Here is a 23,245-nt window from a genome sequence, read left to right as displayed (position 1 = left end):
ACTTTAAGACACAGAACAGATGAACACAAGGGAAAGGAAGCAAAAGTAATATAAAAACAGGGAGGGGGACAAAACAGAAGAGACTCATAAATATGGAGAACAAACTGAGGTTTACTGGAGGGGTTGTGTGAGGGGGGATGCTCTATGTGGGTAAGGGGCATTAAAGAATCTACTCCTGAAATCATTGTTGTACTATATGCTAATTAATTTGGATGTAAATTAAAAAAATAAAAATTAAAAAAAATATATATTTTTTGCTCTTTTGTTTTCAGTGTTGTTCAGGTTTCAGATACGTTTAGTGGGTCATGTAATATTGTGCAACATATAAAATCTTTCTTTTAAAATTTAACGATGTCACAGAATTCCAAATTTATTTAAAATAAAAGATCATTTGATAGCACATGACCTTTCAGGAAAGAAATCTAAGTCCCCAAATAGAAATATTTTACTTCAGGGAATTTCTATTTGTGCTAAAACTAGTATTCTCCAATCAGAACACTCAATTTTTAACCAATAGTGGTTTTAAATTGTCCAAAATATCATGCAGCATTCTTTTCCTAATACTGCGTTTTAATTTTAGCCCAGTTAATAGTGTTGAAATGTTTCTGCGGAATTATAAGGACAGTATTATTCACGAATTCCTTTATTCCTCTCTCATTTATTTCTTTACATTTTTCCAACAAATACTATTGTGTCAAACATAGAATAGCATAGTAAAAACCACTTATTCTATCATGAAACACTTATTTCTATCTCTACGGAAGTTAGTACCAGACTTTATATTGTTCAACTGCAAATGAGTAGCATCCCTCACCCTGCACCCCACCCGGTGTCACTGTACTAGCAATGTCGTCAGCACATGACACACACTCTTGATCAAGACCTTCAGGGCAGTTTCATCCACATTGTAGCTGACACTACTCAGCTGCAGACATGAACAACCAAGGCGTGACTTATGTGGAACTCCATCATGCTGAGGGCTCAAAAAGACAGCAAGTGCAACCTAAGGGCATGAAGTGTTCCATTTCAGTAACTGAGGAGGAGATAGCCTATGCAGAATTAAATCTTCAAAATGCTTCTCGGGCCCTTCAAGGGAATGGCAAGAACTCTCCCTGCAAAGGTAAAACATTTAATACACACACAGTATACCTGTTCTAGAATGTGCAGTTGGGGTACAGGGGTGTAGGGAGTGAGTAGGGAATGATCTCGCATATTTTTCATTTGTGAGAATCCAAACTTGAATTTGGAATACGGTACTGTAATTAAAATCTGAGAACTAACTTTGTTCAGGCATTGTTGTAATTTGTAGTCTTTACCAACATGTCATGGAGTAGTATATTTACTGTAAATGCAAGGGTATATTCTGAGAGAAGATTACAATAGCAGATACAGGTTTGGAGTCCCAAGTTTTTATGTGGGATTCCATGTGCATCGTTGGTTCTGTTTGTAAATTTTCTAAATGATTATTTCTGTGCATCCTTTCTCAGTGTTTTCATTTCTCTTTCTACTATTTATCATCATGTCCAGAGAAGCTCATTGCTGGGATCCTGGGAATCATCTGTCTTGTCTTGATGTCCACTGTGGTAATACTAGCTGTTAATCCCGGTCAGTAAGTGTTTAAATGACGAAAGGGAATATTTCACTTTAATGGTCCTCAGTGGCTCAAAATATTTCATAACATTATGGAATTTTATTCTCTTATTTAAATGCATTCAAGCTCTAACTTGGAATGATTATTCTGAAACTGTCAAAGGTAGAAATAACAACAATTGTCGGTAGTATTACATATTTATTCTCATAACTCGGATTTCATAACTCAAAGACAAGGTATAGGAAAGAGACCTTATAGAGAAACACAAATTAATTCTTGAGATTGGTTACCAAATACTGTAAGAGGTGGTGCGGTTTGATTCGTTTAGACTTTTGAAATGTCTTCCCCCGTTATTCACTTTTTACTGGTAAAATTAATTTTATTACAGTTTTCTAATTCTAAACCATACACCAAATTTCAAACTAAGAAACTCAGTTATTATGATTTGTTTAGTTTAACATTAAGTTTGTATGAGGATTACTTTAATTGTTCTAGGTACTGACACACCGGAGCAGAATAATTCTACCCCGGAAACAAGGATCCAGAAAGGTACAACATCATTTTCAAAATTCTGTTATTAGTATAGTTTCTATTTTGTCTCCGTCTGAGGCTAGGCAAAGAAGTTAATCGAGTCTATTTGGGTGAAAATCAATTAGAAGTTCACATATAAACTTTCTGAAATAATGACTGTCAGAGAATATTACTTCTTCTGTAACAATTTGAAGAAATACTCATTTAAAATCACCACACGCATTGTTACCAATCACCTCAAACTTCCTCTTGCTATAACATGGTAAGAGACAAATCATTTTACTATCCATAAAAGTGATTTTGTTCAGTGACTCTCAGGACATGTAGAGATGGATACTTTTGTGTGTTTGCTTTGTATGGGCACATAAATTAGGATGAGAACCTGACCATTCTCTGTGAGTGTGTGTGAGCCTATTTTATTTATACCATCCTGGGAGGATGCATAGATATGTGATGTATACAAATGTATATACCCATGCAAAAATTTGAGTTTTGTAATATTCAAAATTTTTGATAATATCTCATCATCTTCTTCTAGCACATCACTGTGGTCGTTGTCCAGAAGAGTGGGTTACGTATTGCAACAATTGCTATTACATCAGCATTGAAAAAAAACCGTGGAATAAGAGTTTGATGTCCTGTGCTTCTAAAAACTCTAACCTGCTCTCCGTAGATAATGAAGAGGATGTGGTAAGATTTCAAATGCTTCCAGAGTTTATTAAAAGCTTATCAGTTAATATTATATTTGTAGAGCTCATCCATATTTTTGTAAATATTTGTAGGTTATTTGCTTTGAAGTCTGTTTATAGTTTGGGTATGATATTTTATTTATATTTTTATATCGTTACTGCACATTTAATAATTTCCAGTTCTTGCTTTTCATAGAAAACCGTGTTTCTATAAATGCCCTTTAGCATGAAATAAACTTTGCTATTTAATTTTGACGCTTCAAGGAAAATAAGTACATGATTGCACAAATTGAACACAAACTAGTTAGAACCACGCACTTACAAGACAGATCATGATGTAGAAGTTTAGGGCTTTTATTAGCCCTATCCATTTACATTATGGAGTATTTTTGCTTAATTTTGGACTTTTTCTCAATGGAATCATGCAGTATGCATTTTTATGTGTGTCTCCCTTCGCTCTCATATGACATTTGTAAGGCATTATATTATTGCATTTGTCTATAGTTTGTGAATTTTCACTGCTGTCTTCTATGAATATGACATTTTAAAATTTATTTTCACAAATTTGGTTCCCTTTTAGTATGTGGATATTATGAATAACTTTTTATGGAAAGCTTTTTCCATGGCTTTTTCTCACATATTGTGTTGTATTTATAATAACTTATATATGATGCATAACTATATAGTATATGATATACTGCATTTGCTTATAAATATTACACTTATCATAAGAAAATACAAATATAGAAGTATAAGATAATTGTCCTTATGGGTATTTATAATACATTTTCTTCTAAGTGTTAGAATGAAATTACACAGTTACGTGTATATTTCAATTTATCACCTTATTCCAACATTTTTCTAATGTATTGTGTAAACACACCGTGTACAAAATAACCCCTTAATCTCACATTCACTAGTGAAAAATTAATGTAATAATTTCTGATGATTGTATAACAGTACCATTTCCTGTGAGAATGCTTGAGTGTATCTCTTGCCCATTTCTCCCGGACAGTGTCGCTTTTCCCTTCTTAGAAGTCCTCGTCCAATTTTAGACATGAGCTCTTTTTTGAGTTTGTAAGACGCGAATAGATTTTGGATGCTGTGACTATCATTTTTACCCTCACATTGGAGGTTTTAATGACACAAATGCATTAATGATACTATAGTCCAATTTATCATTTTGAATGGTGGTGATTATTTTGGACCTACTTCATGACTATCCTGTCTTATGTTACTTTCTAAGATTTAACTTTTCTCTTCATGTCTTTATTTGTTTTTACTCTTAATTAAGGTTTATGACCTACTGGAACTTTCTTTTTGGTGATGCTGTGTTTGTCATGCTATAAGAAAAAGGTTATACTTTTCTACATCATGACCTAATTGATGGAGCATAATTTGTAGCAAAGTGGATCTTTTCTTCATAAATAACTTTATATATGTACTTATATGCTTTAATCTGCTTTATGTAAATAATGTAGATATCAAACATCTTTATATAGATGATTACATTTTCAGAGATCATAGTCTACGCAGTCTATCACAACCCACAGCAGTTTGAGTAAAATGTAGAGCCTTACTTTCCTTTATGGCCCCTAATGTTGTCCCATTCATAATATAATTGTCTTAAATATTTCTCTACTAAAATTGAGAATCAAACTGATTTTATAATTTTGCTTCAACTGATAATTTTCCCTCAAATATGAAACAATTTAGAAAGCACGAGAGGTGAAGGAAGTCCATTAGAACCAGTGATCTTTTTATTTTCTTTTGTTCTTTCTTCCTGACATTCCCTGATTCCTTTTGTTATCAGAAAACTGCTAAAGGGAATTATTTTCAGAGTGGGTCTTGTGGTGACACATTTATTTTAAGCTTATTTATTTCGAGAGAGTCAGAGACAGCACGATTTGGGGGAGAGGGCGGAGAGAGAGAGAGAGAGACAGACAGACAGAGAGAGAGAGAGAGAAAGAGAGAGAATCCCAAGCAGGCTCCACACTACCAGCACAGAACCAGTTGCAGGATTTGAACTCACAAAACTGTGAGGTCAGAACCTGAGCAGAAACCAAGAGTGGTACACTTAACTGACTTGAGCCACCCAGGTGCCCCTGGTGACAAATGTTCTTAGTTTTCCTTCACCAGACAACGTGTTGATTTCCCCTGCATGCCTGGGTGATATTTTTGTGGGTTTGTCAATTGTTTTTGATCGGAATATGCAGTTAGTGTCTAAAACTTTTGCCGTTCTGGCATGCCCTCCAGGGGAGGGGCAGAGAGAGAGGGAGACACAGAATCCGAAGCAGGCTCCAGGCTCTGAGCTGTCAGCCCAGAGCCTGACTCGGGGTTTGAACCTATGAACTGTGAGATCATGACTGGAGCTGAAGTCAGATGCTCAACTGACTGAACCACCCAGGTACCCTGCGATTGGGGACTTTTGTGTATACCTATTGGTGTCTGTGGTTTTCCAGCCTCTCTGGCACCAGTCTGGGATATGTGAGGTAAAGAAAATTTCCAGGGAGCTCGCTGCCATGTCATTCCTCAGGTCTCCAGTGCCTGGTTCGGTCAGCTTTCTCATCACCTTTCTGAGTCTTCTTCTATTGTTTTCCGTTTAATGCCCAGGGTTGTAGCTGTATTTGGTGAGAGGAATAGAGAAAATTCTACCCTCTCTATCTTTCCAGAACAGGAAGTCTGGTCTGTAGTGGTTTTAATTTGAATGTTCCCAGGCTAGTAGTGTTGAGCATTGTTTCGTATTCTCTTTGCCCTCCATATATGTTTTTCGGTGAAGTTTCTATTGAAATATTTTGCACATATTTTTACTCTTTGTTATTACATTTTGAGAATTTTTTTATTATCCTGACAGCAACTCTTTTATTGGATGTATGATTTGTAAATATTTCTTCCCAAGATGCTGACTTGTCTTTCTTTTCTCTTCAAATAGAGAAATTATCCTGATGAACTACACTTTATCACTTTGTTCTTTTATGGTTCATGTGGCTGGTGTTCTAAGAAATCTCTGCCCAACTTTAGGCTATGTGTTTTTTTCTGTTACATCATCTTGAAATTTTATCTTTCACACCTATGTATGAGCCATTTTTATATTTGTGTACGTAGTGTAAAGTATATATTTATTAATAATTTTAATATCCCATTGCTTCCCAAACATTTGTTGAGAAGACTATACTTTCTCCCATGAATGACCTTACATCTCTGTTGAAATGTGCACTCCATATACGTGTGGATATAAATTTTCCACTCTCTAATCTGTTCCATTAATCTCATTATATATATTTTATGTCAATTTCATATGTTAAAAACCATCATTTTTTTAAACAGTGAGTTTATATCAGTACTTTTTCAGAGTTATCATATCTATTCTAGATCTTTCATGGATGTTTCCTATTATTTTCTATCTTTCTAAAGAAATATATATAGATATAGGTATATACTTATATAGGTATATACCTATATCTATATATCTATATTAAGTATATTTATTTATTTATAATAATATTATAAATATTATTTATTTATTTATTTGAGAGGGAGAGGGAGAGAGAGATTCCAAGCAGCCTCCTCGCTGTTCAATGCAGAGCTTAATGCAGGACTCAAATCTCATGACCTGTGAGATCATGACCTGAGTCAAAATCAAGAGTTAGACACTTAACCAGCTGAGCCACCCAGGTGCCCCTCTATGGATATTTTTAAAATGAAGAATGAATATTAGTTTTATCATTTGCCTTCTGCATCCGAGAAATCACATCATTTGATCTTTTTTATCCTGCTAATGTGACAGATAAAATCTATGGAACTTCAAATGTAAATCCAACATGGCATTACTTCAATAAATCTACTTATGTGATTGTCCATTATTTTTATATATTGTCAGAATCTATTTATGATTGCCACTGACATGCAATTTAGGTTCTTTTTTAGTATTCCCATCAAAATGTACTTAATACATATTTCTATAACCCCTTTCTTTCTACCCTACAAGGTTATCTTTTTGTTTTTTAATTGGCATTACATTTTTTTATTCATAAACTTCTAAATACTCTGTAACCGAGTGTGAAAAGTTTTCTGAATTACAGGTAACATTGTATTAGAAGATATAAGGCAATTCTGATATTTTTCTTTCTTTTTGTTTTGATTTTCGCGTGTCATGTTCGGTAGGATTTTTTTTTTTCAATTTTGTGTCTGGTTTTAAGTATATTTGCCTCTTTTCATAATATTCTTTTATGGATGCACATGGTATACATGCCAACAGATGGCTGGATTTTCAAGTGTCACCGTTGCATGGAATCAGATAATGAACTTCAGCAGCAGTGCAAAACGTCCCTTTCATGTTCTTATCTGTACTTAACACTTTATAGAAATGGAACCATACGCTATGCATACTTTAGTACTGGATCTTTCAGGTTAAACTAAGCTTGTGTGATTCATCCAAAAGTTGCATGAAGTTGCAAATTGTTCATAGTCCTTGCCATCCCATTGTCTGATTTTGCTATAATGTATTCATCCATTCTATTGCCGGTGCTCTTGGATATTTGGGTATTGATTCATTTAGACCTACCTTAGTTATGCTAATATACATAAATTCAGAATCAACTTTCAGCTAAATATGTTTATCATTTCTTCCTTCTATAACTTTAGCTGGCTCTTGTCTTTATAGCTTCTTGAGAGGGAAACTACTCAGATCATGCATTTTATAGAATTCTTCTTTTTGGATATAGGTGACAAAGGTACAGAAAGTCTCTAAACACTACTTTCGTTCTAACCCCCCCCCCCCCAAATTTTTATACATTAGCATCCAGACAAGGTAATTTCCATCATCCGGTACCAGATATTTTCAAAGACTGCATCTATGAACTATAAATTTTTCAGAAGTGAATCGCTTTCCACATGTTTGAAAATTCTCCAAATTTCTTTCTGTCGTTACTTCTCGTCGATTCCTTTGTCTTCAGAGAATATACCTTGATTTTTCCAGCCCTTAAAATTAAGTTCCCTATTTATGACCTAGAACACTTTCTATATATGTCAGTTGTCAAGGCGGTTCCTAGTGTTTTGACAGTCTTCCATAGTCCTCCTGCTTTTGTGACTAGCTGTTCTATCACTTACTGAGGGAAGAGATTTAAATCTTCAGCTATACTTATAATTCTGTTAGTTTCCATTTCATGTGTTTGAGGGTTCTGTTATCAGGTGACTAATATACGTTTATAATTGTTTTATTTTTCTCTTATATTGACAGCCTTAACATTTTGAAATGTTTCTTTTAATTTCTACTAATACTTTGTGTTTTAACAGCTACTTTGTCTGATACTAGAATAGCCATCCCTGCTCACTTATGGGATTCCTGTTTGTAAGGTCTATCTTTTGCTATCCTTTTACTTTCACCTATTGGTGCCTTTGAATGTAAAGTGTGTCTGTTACAGAGAGCATGTAGATGGATCTTACTTTTTTAGCCAGGATGGCAATTTCTGTCTTTTGATTGGAATATTTATCTAATTCACAGAATGTCGTTATTGGGATAGTTGAATTCAGGCCTGCCATTTTGCCCTTCACTTTATGTCTATGTATTAGTTTCTTCTTCCACCTTACCTGGCATCTTTTGTATTAAACATATGTTATTTTATTGCTCCATTTTAATTCCACTATGGATGTCTTAACTATATCCTTTACTAATTTCTTTAGTACCTGTAAGAAACAAATGCATCCTTTGTTTGTTTTTATTAGGTAAAATTGACATATAACATTGCATAAATTTAAGGCATACAATGTGTTCATTTGATACATTTATGTATTGCAGTATAATTGCTAAGGTAATGTTAGATAACACCTTTCTCATGTCACATATTTACCATCTTGGGGTTTTTTTTGTGGGTGTTCAGAACAGCTAAGATTTAGTCTTAGCAACTCTGAAGGTTATAATACAGTAATGCTGACTACAATCACTATGCTGTACATTAGATCTCCAGAACTTATTTATCTATAGTTGTACTTTGTACTCTTAAATATCTCCAGAATTCCCCACCCCTTCCCCTTGTAAACAACATTCTATCCTTAAATTTTACAGGTTCAATTTTTTCAATTCCACATGTGAGACCATACAGTTTTTGCATTCCTTGTCTGACTTTTATCTCTTACAATAATGCCTTCAAGTTTTATCCATTTGCCACAAATGGCAAGATTTCTTTCTTTCTCACAGCTGAATAATTTATATTCAGTGTGTATGAATTTGTATATTGTATATATGTGATACCTTCTTTAACTATAATCTGTTGGCAGATACTTAAACCATTCTAACAGGCATGAGGTGACATCAGCTGGGGGTTTTAAATTTTTTTTTAATTTTTTTAACGTTTATTTATTTTTGAGACAGAGACAGAGCATGAGCGGGGGAGGGGCAGAGAGAGAGGGAGACACAGAATCCGAAGCAGGCTCCAGGCTCTGAGCCATCAGCCCAGAGCCCAACACGGGCCTTGAACTCACGGACCGCGAGATCGTGACCTGAGCTGAAGTCGGATGCTTAACCGACTGAGCCACCCAGGCGCCCCCAGCTGGTGGTTTTGATTTGCATTTCCCTGATGATTAGTGACCTTATGCACCTTACCTGTATCTGCTTGCCATTTGTATGTCTTTCAAAAAATATCTACTCAAGTCCTTTGCCCATTTTTTGAATTGGATTGTGTTCTTTGCTTTTATTACATTGTAAGAGTTCTTTATATAAATGGATATTACTCCCTTATCTGATATTTGTTTACAGATATTTTCTTCTGCTCTCTACATTGTTCTTTCACTTGCTTGGTTCTTTCCTTGCTGAAAAGATGCTCTTTGGCTTAATGCAGTCCCACTTTTCTTATTTTAGTTTTTGTTGCCTGTGGTTTCGGTATCCAAGAAACCATCGTCTACACCAATGTCAAGGGTATTGTTCCTTTTGCCTCTACCAGTGATTCTATATGTTTATATGTTTCATTGTTTCTAATTTTCGTCTGTTTCAGCTTCAAGAATTCCCTTTAGCATTTCAGTTAGACATATCAAATACTTAAAACTGGTTCTGACACATGGTGGTCTAGAGACGACCACAAGAGTCATGGTGCTGCTGTCCTCTGCCATCCGGGGCAAGCTGAACCATTGACACACCATCCTTTGAGAGGCTGGGAAAGCTTTTATCTCTTCTTCGTTTTCGAATGACAGCTTTGCTGAGTAAGGCATTCTTGGTTGGCTGTTTTTTTTTTCCCCCTTTGACCGCCTTAAAAATATCATCCCACTCCCTCCTGCCTTATGTTTGGGAAGAAGATCTTGTCGAGATGATCTTTCTGGTATCAGGTACTGCATGCTGGCCTCAGAGCCCTCAGAGCAGTACTGGAACTGTCATCCAAGGTCGGGCACAGATAGAACTACCATCGCCACAAGGTCTCAGTGCACAGGTTCACTTACTGTGGCTGTGGCACTGGGGTCCAAGGTGGAGACACTTGCAGATATGCCACGGAAACTGTATCTGGGTCTCAGGTGCTCATCGCTCTGACTCTGGTTGACAGAAGCTATGTAGCGGTGACCACGGAACTTAGGATGACAAGCCCTAGCAAGGATGGGTCAGAGGCTGGAGTTGCTGTGGGTGATGTCAAGTTTTCAAACAATAGCAACCTCGTGTTAGCAATGGCAGTCCAGAATCTAGGCATCGAGTGGGGATGGGGTTCAGAGCAGCAGGAGGACCCTTTACATGAAGATACAGAGTCATGGCATGGAACACTATGGGTAGAATCCAGGACAGCAGCAACTTGCACCTAGAGTGGCAGTTAAAGTATTCTTAGGAGCTGAGGGCAGGGTTCAGGGCAGCAGAGTCTGCCCTGGTAATGTTGAGACAGAGCCCCAACCTGGGACCAGGAGAGGGCAAAAATCAGACCAGCTCTAGTCTTGTATAAGGGAGGCGCTGTGGTACCCAGTCCCTAAAAGCAGCAATTGGTGTCCCCGAAGGCAAGTCTGACCATAGCAACAGCCCCAGGCTCTGGGAGGAGATACAGAGAGAGCACTCTGGGCTGCTCCAACTAGTGGGATCAGGATCAGTATCGGTGGGACACCTTTGTTGCAAAAGCTGCAGATGTCCACATCGTTGAAGATTATTGGTTCTCCTGCTCCCCTTCTGTCCATGAGGTGACTCCCCCTGGGGGGATTCCTCCAGGTGCCAAGTGGCTCTCAGCTGCAGGGTTGGGTGATGCAGGTAAAATGCTTCCTTTATGTTCTATGGGACCATCCTGGATTTTTGAACTACACCCGGTGTGTGCTGTTTTTCTGTGGTCTAGAGTGTTCCCTGAGCAGTTCTCAGTTTGGAGTTGTATAATTATTGTTCTTATTGCTTTTATTGGGATTTGCTCATCTTCTATGTTGCTGATAGCACTCTTTACGCATATATCATTAGCTGATCGCCATGTACTTCAAATTAATTCTAATTTCCATTAAAATATGTTATATTAACACGAACATAGCTCCTTTTCCCCCTCCTAAGTATTACAGGTATTCCTCAGCTGTTCAAAAATTTGCATTATGCCTGCAGCACCTGCGTGGCTCAGTTGGTTAAAAGTCCAACTCTTGATTTTGGCTCAGGTTGTGATCACATGGTCCATGAGATATGAAGCCTTGAGTCCAGCTCTGCCCTGACAGTGGGTAGCCTGCTTGGGATTCTCTCTCTCCCTCCCTCTGTGCCCCCTCCCCCATGCTCTTAATAAAATAATAAACACACCTTCAGGAAAATTTGCCTTATGTCAGTTTGATTTTGTGAAAGACCTACGTTAGTACCAGTTTTTTGCTGAACAACAGAATCTGAAGGGGATTAACGTGTGTAAGAGAAAAGGTGAAAAGCAAAAATTGTGCTCGCTGCTAGTTTTACTGTTAGAGGCAGCTCACACCCCCAAGCAGCAAGATTGGCCCTGTCAATTTCATTCCTCAGAAACTATACTCAGCATCTGAGTTCAGTACCAAGCATAGCTTTCAATTGTGTTTTTGAGCATCTGTGTTCAATGTATTTTTCATATCCATTCGCAAGGTGTGTCTTATATCAGAAAAACGTAAGGGAGGTTATTTGGGGGTTATTTATTTTGGTGGGGAATGTTTTGGGGATCAGGGAATATTCAACAATTTTTCCACATGAATTAATGCTATTTACTTCTTTAGTGTCCACCATTTCGGCTTAGGAACATTTTCATAGGGACGCTCTACTTTCAGAGAGAGCCGGAAACCTGTTCTTACAAGGTTGTACTGAAGCCAGCTACCTTCGGATTCCAAACACTGATTTCCCACTGGAGACTTGAAATGACGCCCTCTTGGTGACTTTGCGCCACAGAAATTAACAAATGCTAAAAAAAATAACGTACGTGGTATAGATCCCACCAACAGTGTTATAATGATTGCTTTAAATAATCTCATCTGTTGAAGCAATTCAGAGAGGAAAACATACACACAGGTTTTAAAATATACGAATATATTTAGCATTGCTGGCGATCATATTCCGTCTTGTAGATATGCATTACCAACTGGCATCATTTACTTGTAGCTTAAAGAACATTTTTAGAGGGCAGGTGTACTAAGAGGAAATTGTCTTAGATTTTGTGTTCGTTGTGGGGTCTTTATGCAACTTCTTTTTTGAAAATTTGTTTTGCGAATTTATAATTCTTGTTTGACAAGTGTTTTTATTTTGTTTTGTTTTGGGTTTGTGTGTGTGTGTGTGTAGGGAGTTGGTTTGTTTCTTGCTTTTTTGTTTTTTTTTTTTCAGTACTTTCAGCTCTGAATTTGACCTTCCCTATCTTTCATCCTTTATTGTTTCTGGTAAGAACTCATCTATTAATCATATCATTATTTTACTAAATGTAATGAGTAGTTTTTTTTTTCTTGCTTCTGTCAAGATCACCTCCTTTCTTTTGTTTGCCTTTTTATTTTATTTTTTTTTTAAGTTGTGGCAAAAAAATGCACATAACGTAAAACTGACCACATTATCCATGTTAACAAAAATAGACTGTTTTCTTGGAGCAGTTTTAGGCTCACAGCAAAACTCAGACAAAGTACAGAGATTTTCTGTATTCCTCTACTATCTATGTGTCTGTGCACCAGTAGTGCAGAGACTTTCTCACTTTCAGCATCCCTCAGTGGGGTGGTTCGTTTGCTTCAATTGATACACCTATCTTGACACATCTTTGTCACCCAAAGACCATAGTTTACTTTAAGGTGTACTCCTGATGTTGTGCATTTTATGAGTTTGGAGAAATATATAATGACGTGTATCAACCATTATGGAGTTATACAGAATAGTTTCACTGCCTTCAAAGTCCTCTGTGCTCTACCTATCCAAACTTCCTTCCCCCTAAACCCTGTCAACCACTGATCTATTTATGATCCCTGTAGTTTTGTTTCTTCCGTATTTTCACACAGTGGGAATCACATGCTATCTCACATCTTACATTGCATTTAACTAGATCATACATCTTAAGCAACTCTAAGCACCCATGCTAGGGGCGCTAACTATATCTAGAACTTCTACCTTGTAAAACTGGGACTCTATACTCATTAAACAATAATTACCTTCTCCACTTTCCCTTCAACCATTAGCAATTGCCATTCTACTCACTGTTTCTACTAATCTGACTACTTTAGACACTTCATGTAAGTGGAATCATACACTTTTTTTTTTCTTTTTTGCGTTCATGTGACTGGCTTGTTTCACTTAGCATAATGTCCTGGAGTTTCATCCATATTATAGAATTGGTTAGATTTCCTTCTTTTTTAAGGCTGGATAAATACACTGTTATGTGTATAGCACGTTTTCTTGATCCATCCATCCATCAGTAGACATTTGGACTGCTTCTACCACTTGGCTTTTGTGAATAATGCTTCAGTGAGGATGGATGTACACATCTCTTTGAGGTCTTGCTTTCAATTCCTTTAGATATTTTGCAACATGTGGGATTACTGATTCAGTTGGTAATTGTATTTTTAATTTCTTGAAGAAGCTCCATACTCTCCTTCATAACAGCTGACCAATTTATGTTCCCAACAACAGTATGCAAGGCTCCTCTTTTCCACCTTCTCACCAAAACTTTTTTGATTCTATCCAACCTAGTGAGAATGAGGTGCTATCTCATTGTGGTTTTGATTTGCATTTCTCGGATTATTAGTGCTATTGAGCATCTTTTCATATGCTTTTTGACCATTTGTATATTTTCTTTGGAGATAAATCTATTCAATTTCTTTGCTCATTTTTTAACTGTGTGATTTGGTTTTTGTTGTTGTTACTGACTTGTAAGTTTCCTTATATATTTTGGAAATGGATCCCTTGTTTGATGTATGATTTGCAAGTGTTTTTGCCACTATTCATTCTGTTGATCACACCCTCTGACGCATAGAAATGTTTTAGTTTGATGTAGCCTGTTTCTCTACAATGGACTTTTCCTTTGTAGTCTGTGGTTTGGGTGGCATACCCGAGAAATCATTGCCAAACACAATGTTGTTTACTTTCCCCCCAGGTTTTCTTCATGCATTTACATAGTTTTACATTTATGTTTAGGTCCTTAGTCCTTTTTGAGTTAACTTTAGTATATGGTGGAAATGTAAGCAGCCAACTTCATTCTTTTACGTATGGATAGCCAGGTTCCCACACCATTTGTGACAGATACTGTTCTTTCCCTACTGAATGGTCTTGGCACCCTTCAAAAAATGATGAGCTGAATATACATGGGTTTGTGTCTGAATATATCTTTAAATTATTGTTTCCATAGGAGATTCAGGGCCCGGGGCTTCCTATTCTTTCCTCTTGCTGATGGTGTCCCACTTCAGTCTGAAATTGTGTGCAGAGCAGATATGGATTCTGTGGTACATGATGTGGTCCGAGGCTGATTGAGGTGGAAAATATGTCACCCATTCCCTGATTTTCACACTGACTTAAAACACATCTTAATCCACCCTGTTACCTCAAGATTATTTCTTGGTCTATGTTTGCAAGTGTCCCTCGGTCATTTCATTATGTCATGAGATGTGGATTTGTATGCGTTCATGCTATTAGCAGTTTGCTAAGCCTCTGGTGTCCACAAATATTTATTAAACTATATCTAATAAGTTGTTCATTCGTTGTGATTTACGGTTGTTGTTCTTTTTTTTTTTTCTGCCTCTGTTGTTCCTGTCAGACTCTATTTAGACCTAAGCTGGTTTTCCTGATCCTGTTTTGAAGGTCTCTGAACCCTGTTAAATTTTCTCTTTTTTTTCTCTCTCATCCTATGGGATGAATAAATTCTGTTACCGTAACCACCATCTCATCAGTTTTGTCTACGGCATCTCAAATTTTCTGCAGAGAAAATTTAGTGAATTTTTCACTACAGGTATGGATTTATACACTCAAAATGTCTCTGTGGTTTATTCATATAGTTTTATTTCACTGTTGGTATCACCGACTTGCTCTGTTGCTGCCATCACATTGTTCATTTAATTATTTGAAGTAACTTTTCATTATAATTTACATATATTTACGAATATTATTTGAAAATACTTTCTTCTGATAAATGTAACGTCTTATCCCATTAGTGGTTTCTAATGGCCTATGAATTCTCTTACTATAGAAGACATTTTCCAACTTCTTTTCATGTGTTTTGATTTTTCAAGTAGACATTCTTTGAAATATACTTTAGCAAACATACATTCTATTTTTTTTAGATTTATTATTTTTATAATTTGCATAAACGTTACTGCAGAATCTTCTCCTCTAAAGTCTGCCTGCTGATATTTTTGTTCAGGTTTTCCAGATTCTTTTTGTTGATTTTTATTTTTCAGCCTATCTTCCTAGGGACTGCCCTTGTAATTTTGTAGCTTAGATATCAAATACCAATTTTTTTAATTTTTTTTATTTTTTTTATTTTTTTTCAATATATGAAGTTTATTGTCAAATTGGTTTCCATACAACACCCAGTGCTCATCCCAAAAGGTGCCCTCCTCAATACCCATCACCCACCCTCCCCTCCCTCCCACCCCCCATCAACCCTCAGTTTGTTCTCAGTTTTTAAGAGTCTCTTATGCTTTGGCTCTCTCCCACTCTAACCTCTTTTTTTTCCTTCCCCTCCCCATGGGTTCCTGTTAAGTTTCTCAGGATCCACATAAGAGTGAACACATATGGTATCTCTCTTTCTCTGTATGGCTTATTTCACTTAGCATCACACTCTCCAGTTCCATCCATGTTGCTACAAAGGGCCATATTTCATTCTTTCTCATTGCCATGTAGTACTCCATTGTGTATATAAACCACAATTTCTTTATCCATTCATCAGTTGATGGACATTTCGGCTCTTTCCATAATTTGGCTATTGTTGAGAGTGCTGCTATAAACATTGGGGTACAAGTGCCCCTATGCATCAGTACTCCTGTATCCCTTGGGTAGATTCCTAGCAGTGCTATTGCTGGGTCATAGGGTAGGTCTAGTTTTAATTTTTTGAGGAACCTCCACACTGTTCTCCAGAGTGGCTGCACCAGTTTGCATTCCCACCAGCAGTGCAAGAGGGTTCCCGTTTCTCCACATCCTCTCCAGCATCTAGTCTCCTGATTTATTCATTTTGGCCACTCTGACTGGCGTGAGGTGATATCTGAGTGCAAATACCAATTTTTTTTTTAAAGACCGCATTCCCCAATGTTTATAGCAGCTCTACAACAATAGCCAAATTATGGAAAGAGGCTGAATGTCCATCAACTGATGAGTGGATAAAGATGTGGTTTATATATACAATGAAACACTAGTCGGCAATGAAAAAGAGTGAAATCCTGCCATTTGTAACAATGTCGATGGAACTGGAGGGTATTATGCTAAGTGAAATAAGTCAGGCAGAGAAAGACAGATATCATATGTTTTTTACTCATCTGTGGAATTTGAGAAACTTAACAGAAGACCATGGGGGAAGGGAAAGGGAAAAAAATGTTACAAACAGAGAGAGAGACAAACCATAAGACAGTCTTAAATACAGAGAACAAACTGAAGGTTGATGGATGGGGGTGGGGTAGCAAGCAAAATGGGTGATGGGCATCGAGGAGGGCACTTGTTGGGATGAGCACCGGGTATTGTATGTAAGTGATGAATCTTGACAATAAATTATATTTTAAAAATAATAAATAATAATAATAAACAAACAAAAGACTGCATTCAAATACTGCAAATCAGGAGGATTCCCCCCTCTGCCATGTGATGTGTGTGCATGTGTGTGTGTTTGTGCACATGTGTGAATGTGGGAGGGGACAGCTCATAACTTTACTATGAGTTCTCAAGTCTCTTTCTGTTCTTACTTTCTCCTGGGTTCGTCTTGGCCTCCTCTCCATGTGTGCATATTCTTTTCCATCAGCCAAGAGTGTGTGGAGAGCTGATGTCAACTCTTCTGTTGTATTTTTACAGAACTACCTTCCCATTATATTTATGGGGGTCACAGAGCTTGACACAAAGACCAAAACCTCTGACTAGTAAGAGTATGGGTTTTCTTCAACATTACCTAATGAAATCAGCACTGGGAGCTGAAAATCAATAGGCTAGTTTGCCCCCAACCCCACCACTAATCAAGTCTGCCCCTGTGGCACCAATACCACTGTTTTTTTGCAGCTTCTCGAACTGTAAAAACTGTGATTCTTCTTGATCGCTGAGCTAGGGTCAACAGGTGGGGAGGCATGGGAGCATCCCAGGCAAGAAAATGACAAACGTGCTGCTTCCTACTTGAATCTCTAGGATTTTTTCCAACGTGAATATTTCACAAATTATCATTAACCTTTTGTCAATAATCAGAACCCCAAAATTATGACCTTCGTCAGCATGTCCTTCTCACTTAATCCTGCTAAGAGACTTTTATAATGTGTCCAGTGCGTAACATTATATTATAATTTGAAAGATTTTACAAAGTAGGAAAGAATTAACTTTATTTGGTACTACAAAGTCCAAATGAATACAAGAGCTTTTCTAATAAAATTTATTTTCTCATAGTATTTGTTGAATTTATTCATTCCTACTTCGTGGATTAGAGGTTGCCACAGAAGCAATAAAAATTCATCTGTGTGGTCAAGAGGCTCAACTGTCTCTTCCAAAGTGTAAGTTTCCTAAGAACTTATGTTTTTTATGCCTTCGAGGAATTAATCTTAGAAAGAAAACCAGCAATATGTGGACAATTTTATAGACACAATTGTTGAAGTGTTTCCATAGAAAAATGATAGGGGAAATATTTGCATTTCGATGCATAACTATTAATCGAAATAGTTTATCCATCAAAAGATTATTGTATATATTGCTAAGATTAATGTGATATAATTCTCTGTATTTCAGGTTGCCAGTATCTTCAGAGAGTGACCAGAATTGTCCATATTTCAATTTTAAATTAAAGAAGAGCTATTTTGAATCCTGCTTAATCACAAGACCATATGTTTGTAAGCACCAGGCACTTTAGTTACCTCATTTTGGTATAACGCTATCTCACCATCTATAAAGAGCATATCTCACATTTATTCATACGCCATCCAATTATTTTCTCAGAATACTTTTAAGATATTCTTTGTTTGACCAATATTAGGTTCACAACAAAACTCAGAGGAAGGTACAGAGGTTTCCTACATTGTCTCTGTCTGTGCACATGCATGGCCTCTCCCATTATCAAGGTCACTCACTAGAACGGTCCATTTGTTACCAAGGACGAATCCACAGTGATGCATCATAATCACCCAAGTCCAAAGTGTACCTGAAGATTCACCCTTGGTGTTCTTCAATCTTTAGTTATATTAATGTAAAAAATACGTTCTCAAGGTACATAATATATATTCCTTAAGCTTTTGCTTTTTATTAAAATAAATTATAAATTCCAAATCATAATATCAAGCACTGTTACTGTAAAGCTCTCAATAAAGTAAACAATTCCAATCATATTTCCAAATTAATTGATTTGTCCTAGCCCTTAAAGGGGCCGCAAAGGAGGGTTGAACAATGCAGAGTGGCAAGGTTATCTGTCAGAATTCAATCAAGAGACAGAAACCAAAGGAAGTTTGATGTATACAATTATTCTCTATTTGTAAGGGAAAGCCTACTAAGAGGAAAGACTACTAAGATGAAAAAAAAATTTGTAAGAATAACTTAGAGTGAGGGGTGCCTGGCTCAATTGGTTGAACCTCCAACCAATTGGCTCAATTGGTTGAGCCTCCAACTTCAGCTCAGGTCATGATCTCACAGTTCGTGGGTTCGAGCCCCATGTCAGGTTCTGTGCTGGTCGCTCAGAGCCTGGAGCCTGCTTCAGATTCTGTGTCCCCCCCTCTCTCTCTATCCCTCCCTGCTGGCTCTCTGTCTGTGTCTCACTCAAAAATAAATAAACAGTAAAAAGAATTTTAAATAAAAGAATATGTCAGAGTTAAAGGAGAGTACCGAAAGGAGCGATCACTGGGAAGCCAGGCTTACTCTCCGAAGACAGGGTTTAGATGTCACTAAAGACATTGTTGCTACCACAGCTTCATGGCAGACATGCTTACTGGATTGGCCTGGGAGAGAGCAGCTCCACGGTCCACTGGTGAGGATAGATCTCAGGCTGTGACCAGCAGGCAAGAAGAACCCACACCAGAGTGTTAGGAGGCACAGAGCTGAGGGCAGGAAACTGATGGACAGGCCACCAAAACTTCTTCCAGGCTGCATACACAGGCCACCAAAACTTCTTCCAGGCTGCATACACATACACTTCCTGCAAGCATGCGGCTGGCAACCAAGCCACGGTGGCCAGAGGAGGGAAAACACCATGAAACCAGGAAGAAGAGGCCTTTCTGCTGCACCGTCTCTCCATTGTCTTTTACCGACAAAAGCCAACATCGTGTGAGATGATGAGAGTGAGAAGTTTACAGGATGTAACTCCATTATCTGAGAACGGAACACGGAGGGTAGATTTGGAGCTGAGAGTACTAAATTGTTAATGGGCACTCAGGGTTATCATGCAACAACCACAGGGTTGCTAAGAGCCATTCAGATCTGCCCACTTCCTCAGAGAATAGAACCAAGCTGTAGCTTCTGAATCCGTTTTAGTGCAGCGTTTTTAGTGATTAGTTTCATTTTTTGGTAAAGACTGGTATCTTCATCGGCTAATAACCGGTGTCCTTTGACACGTTTTCTTGTGTGTTGTTCTCCTCACTTGGATTGTACATAGTGTGGAACATATCCTGTTTTCTTAAATGCTCCAGATCCTAACTTTTGCCACTCGTTACTACAATGCCTAGGAAATACTTTAATGGGGAAAATAGTGTTGACTAATAAAGAAAACAAGAATTAGAAGTGTAAAGAGTTTTCTGTGGGTCAAGCAGCTGGTTATTGACAGAATTGGGGAGAACCTTGAGTAATTTGATAATCATTTAGAGATATTTCTACCCTAGCTCGCTCACAAGAGGGAAAGGATTTACCTTTGATTATTGTTTGCCAAATAACTTACTGTTTCATATACATTCATCTCTCTGAATGTAGCCTTCCTTATACTCTCTGTATTTAGTCCCTATACTCATGTAGAAAAATTATATGAGTATTTAAAATTAATTTCATACAACATGTAAATGACAGCTGTAACTAATCGCTGAAGTCGTGTTACAAAAAACTCAAGATTGTGTTGATGTTTACAAAGAATTTAAACTTATTTTTCACTCAACCATTTAGAGTTTGAGGGTGTTTCAGTTGATGTAGGCTGGGTAAACATCAACTTGGCTCCATACAGATTCAGCTCAGATCTTTTTTATATATTTTATTCTTAGAGGAGTGGATACCTGGTATATGACCTTTTATAACAGAGATTAGTAGCTCTCAGAGGAGTCAGCAGATATGTACTTCTTTTTTTTAATGTTTATTTATTTTTGAGAGAGAGAGAGAGAGAGAGCACAAGTGGGGGAGGAGTAGAGAGAGAGGGAGACACAGAATCCGAAGCAGGCTCCAGGCTCCGAGCTGTCAGCACAGAGCCCAACGTGGGCTTGAACTCACGAATCGCCAGATCGTGACCTGAGCCAAAGTTGGATGCTTAACTGAGTCACCCAGGCACCCCAGCAGATGTGTGCTTCTTAATTCTTGGGCCCTAAACTTGTAAGGTATCCCTTTCTCACTCACATTATGTTGTGAAAAGAAGTCACATGACCAAAACTGTCACTAAGTTTCTGCAAAATATATCTCCTTTCAAAACAGTCAGATGGAAGAAATGTAGATCACTGAAATATAACCTAATCTACTATTATAGGTATAGGAATATTTTTGTCATATTTTATGAAATAGGTAAGCATGTTTGTAAAGAAAATATTGGAAAATAGTTAAAACACTTAGTACTTTAAGCAACTTCCTTTCTAGATTTTTGTTTCCTCTGTACCCAATATTCTCATAAGGTAGTTTTGTATAGTGGTAAACATCATCATATAGATGCTTTCACCAGGGTCCTTGATCAATGTAAAATGGGGAGTAAGCAGTAGAGCATAAAGGTTAAGAACGTTGGCAATGAAACCAAGTCATTTCAATGTGCTTTCAGAAGGCACACTCTTAGTCCTGTGACTCAGTTATATAACTACTCTGGCTCAGTTTCCTCTCCAGTAACATATGACAGAAATAGTATTTTATTCAGAGAGTTACTTGAAGGGTATTTGAAAGCACCTGTTGGCACTCAAGCATTCACTAGACCTCAGTCATTTTTACTTAAGTCTTTAGTCTTTAGTCTTCAGTTCCATCATCTGATAGGAGGATGTTCCATCATCTGATAGGACTGTAATTGTAGCCACCTAATAGGGCTGATCTGAGGAATAAATAATGTAATGCCTAAAGATTCTTTAAATAAAGTATAACCACACCGAGTTCTTGCTGTATGTCCTCTTTTCGTATTTTGCTTCCCAAATATTCAGTAAACTCTGGTTCCGAGAGGACTCAAAGTCTCAAACTCTGCCTTCCTCTTTTCACCCATCCAAATGTCTGCCGTCAATATATTAGTTTAATACGGCACCAAAAATATTGCCTCATTTAACCAACTCAATCATATACATCAAAGATATTTGCATGTTAAACAAAGTATTTGAGAAAGTCAACATGCCATGTATGAACACTAAACAAGAGTCAGTTTTTTTTACTGGGCAGGCAGTCGCATTTTGAAATCAAGTCACATTTACTGTTCCTTTTCTCGGTGATGAAGAACCCTTGTTTCCTTCCACAGTTGTTGTTTTGGATGTATTTTAAAGCCATCTTTTTCTGGAACTGAAGAAATTTGAAAGGAATTCTCAAGGTTGGACAAGATAGCCTAATTCAATTCGTAGATTTAAGAAGCCTACAGGATCCTAGGGGAAGAGGAGACTGATGTGCCCTCTTCTTTCCAATGTTGGAGTATCCCATCCATACATATGCATCTCTTACCATTAAGAATAGAGAAAGGTTAGAGAGAATCTACTTAATACATTCTGAGGTGGAATACCTCCCAATTTTCTCCCAGAGTATTTTTTACATGTCTAAATACGTGCATAAAAAAGTGCCTCAAGTCTTACAAGTACCCATAAGAATCCATGGAAACCATTTGGTAGCGTGAGCTCAGGTTAGGGGATCCACCAAAATCACTGGAGATATATAAATGTGGAAGGATATTAAGAGGGTGTTAATCAAGAGTGAATTCAGAATAGAAAGAGTCCTGCAGAAGCCAGGGATATAAAAATCAAAACGGTAATGTTCTCTGTGATTTTCTGAGAACGCACATTAGGCGTTGAACATAATGGACTTGTTATTCTGGATCCCAGAGTGAAACAGTACTCATTTCAGTACTGAAATCAGAGGAAGAGGGGGGGCCCTTTTAAATGTTACTGTTGTCGGGGCAGAGAAGAAAGCGTATTCTTTGCAGGCAGCCAGTTCCAGAGAAAATGCAAAAAGAACAGACTTGTGTCTGTTCAATCTCGTGTGCCAAATTCACTAATCCGAAAATTTTGTTTTCTGGTAACTAATGGGTGCAAAGTTATGGATAAAATAAGACATTTAAAAAGTGTTGCTCTGCCCTGCATTTTCTGAGGCTCTTCCCTTAATTACAACCATTGTTTCCTTGTTGTTTCTCCTAAGACAACATGTAAATATCTAGCTTTGCCCCTCTCCTGCCCAATTATTCCGAATTAGATAAGAGTAATAATGCAATCTTTAGGGGAGCAAAAATAATTTTACAAGAGAGTTCAATGTGATAATATCAAAAGCTATGACACCTATAATTAGGATCTTACAAGGAGAGGAAAACATGTGGCAGAAAAATATTTGAAGAAATAATAGCTGAAACTAATTCCAAATTTTTTGAGAAACAAAGTTAAATTCAGGAAGCGCAGCAAAACCCAAATGAGATCATCTAAATCACAAGTGGGTACATTGTACTCATTCTTCTCAAAGGGAGAAAAACAAAATCTTGAAAGCAACCAGAGAATAATGATACATATATGCCAGAAA

The 23,245-nt window shown here is 37.2% G+C and overlaps 1 protein-coding gene across 1 annotated transcript; it reads left to right on the top strand.

Annotated features, from left to right (window-relative positions):
• The first annotated feature begins 933 nt into the window (after positions 1 to 933).
• On the top strand, positions 934 to 17,893 carry LOC122225342 (NKG2-A/NKG2-B type II integral membrane protein-like). Its single transcript, XM_042948275.1, has 5 exons — positions 934 to 1,120; positions 1,528 to 1,605; positions 2,087 to 2,140; positions 2,661 to 2,812; positions 17,786 to 17,893. The coding sequence occupies exons 1-5, from the start codon at positions 934 to 936 to the stop codon at positions 17,891 to 17,893; spliced, it is 579 nt and encodes a 192-aa protein (XP_042804209.1).
• The last annotated feature ends 5,352 nt before the right edge of the window (positions 17,894 to 23,245 follow it).

The sequence above is a fragment of the Panthera leo genome, chromosome B4 (genome assembly GCF_018350215.1).
Source record: "Panthera leo isolate Ple1 chromosome B4, P.leo_Ple1_pat1.1, whole genome shotgun sequence".
NCBI lineage: Eukaryota > Metazoa > Chordata > Mammalia > Carnivora > Felidae > Panthera > Panthera leo.
This window is presented reverse-complemented; position numbering and strand designations above follow the sequence as displayed.

Coding starts and splice junctions, on each gene's coding strand:
- LOC122225342 (XM_042948275.1), top strand. CDS start 934: ATGAACAACCAAGGCGTGACTTATGTGGAACTCCATCATGCTGAGGGC. Junction 2,141..2,660: donor GGAAACAAGGATCCAGAAAG/GTACAACATCAT, acceptor ATCTTCTTCTAG/CACATCACTGTGGTCGTTGT. Junction 2,813..17,785: donor TAGATAATGAAGAGGATGTG/GTAAGATTTCAA, acceptor ATTTTCTCATAG/TATTTGTTGAATTTATTCAT.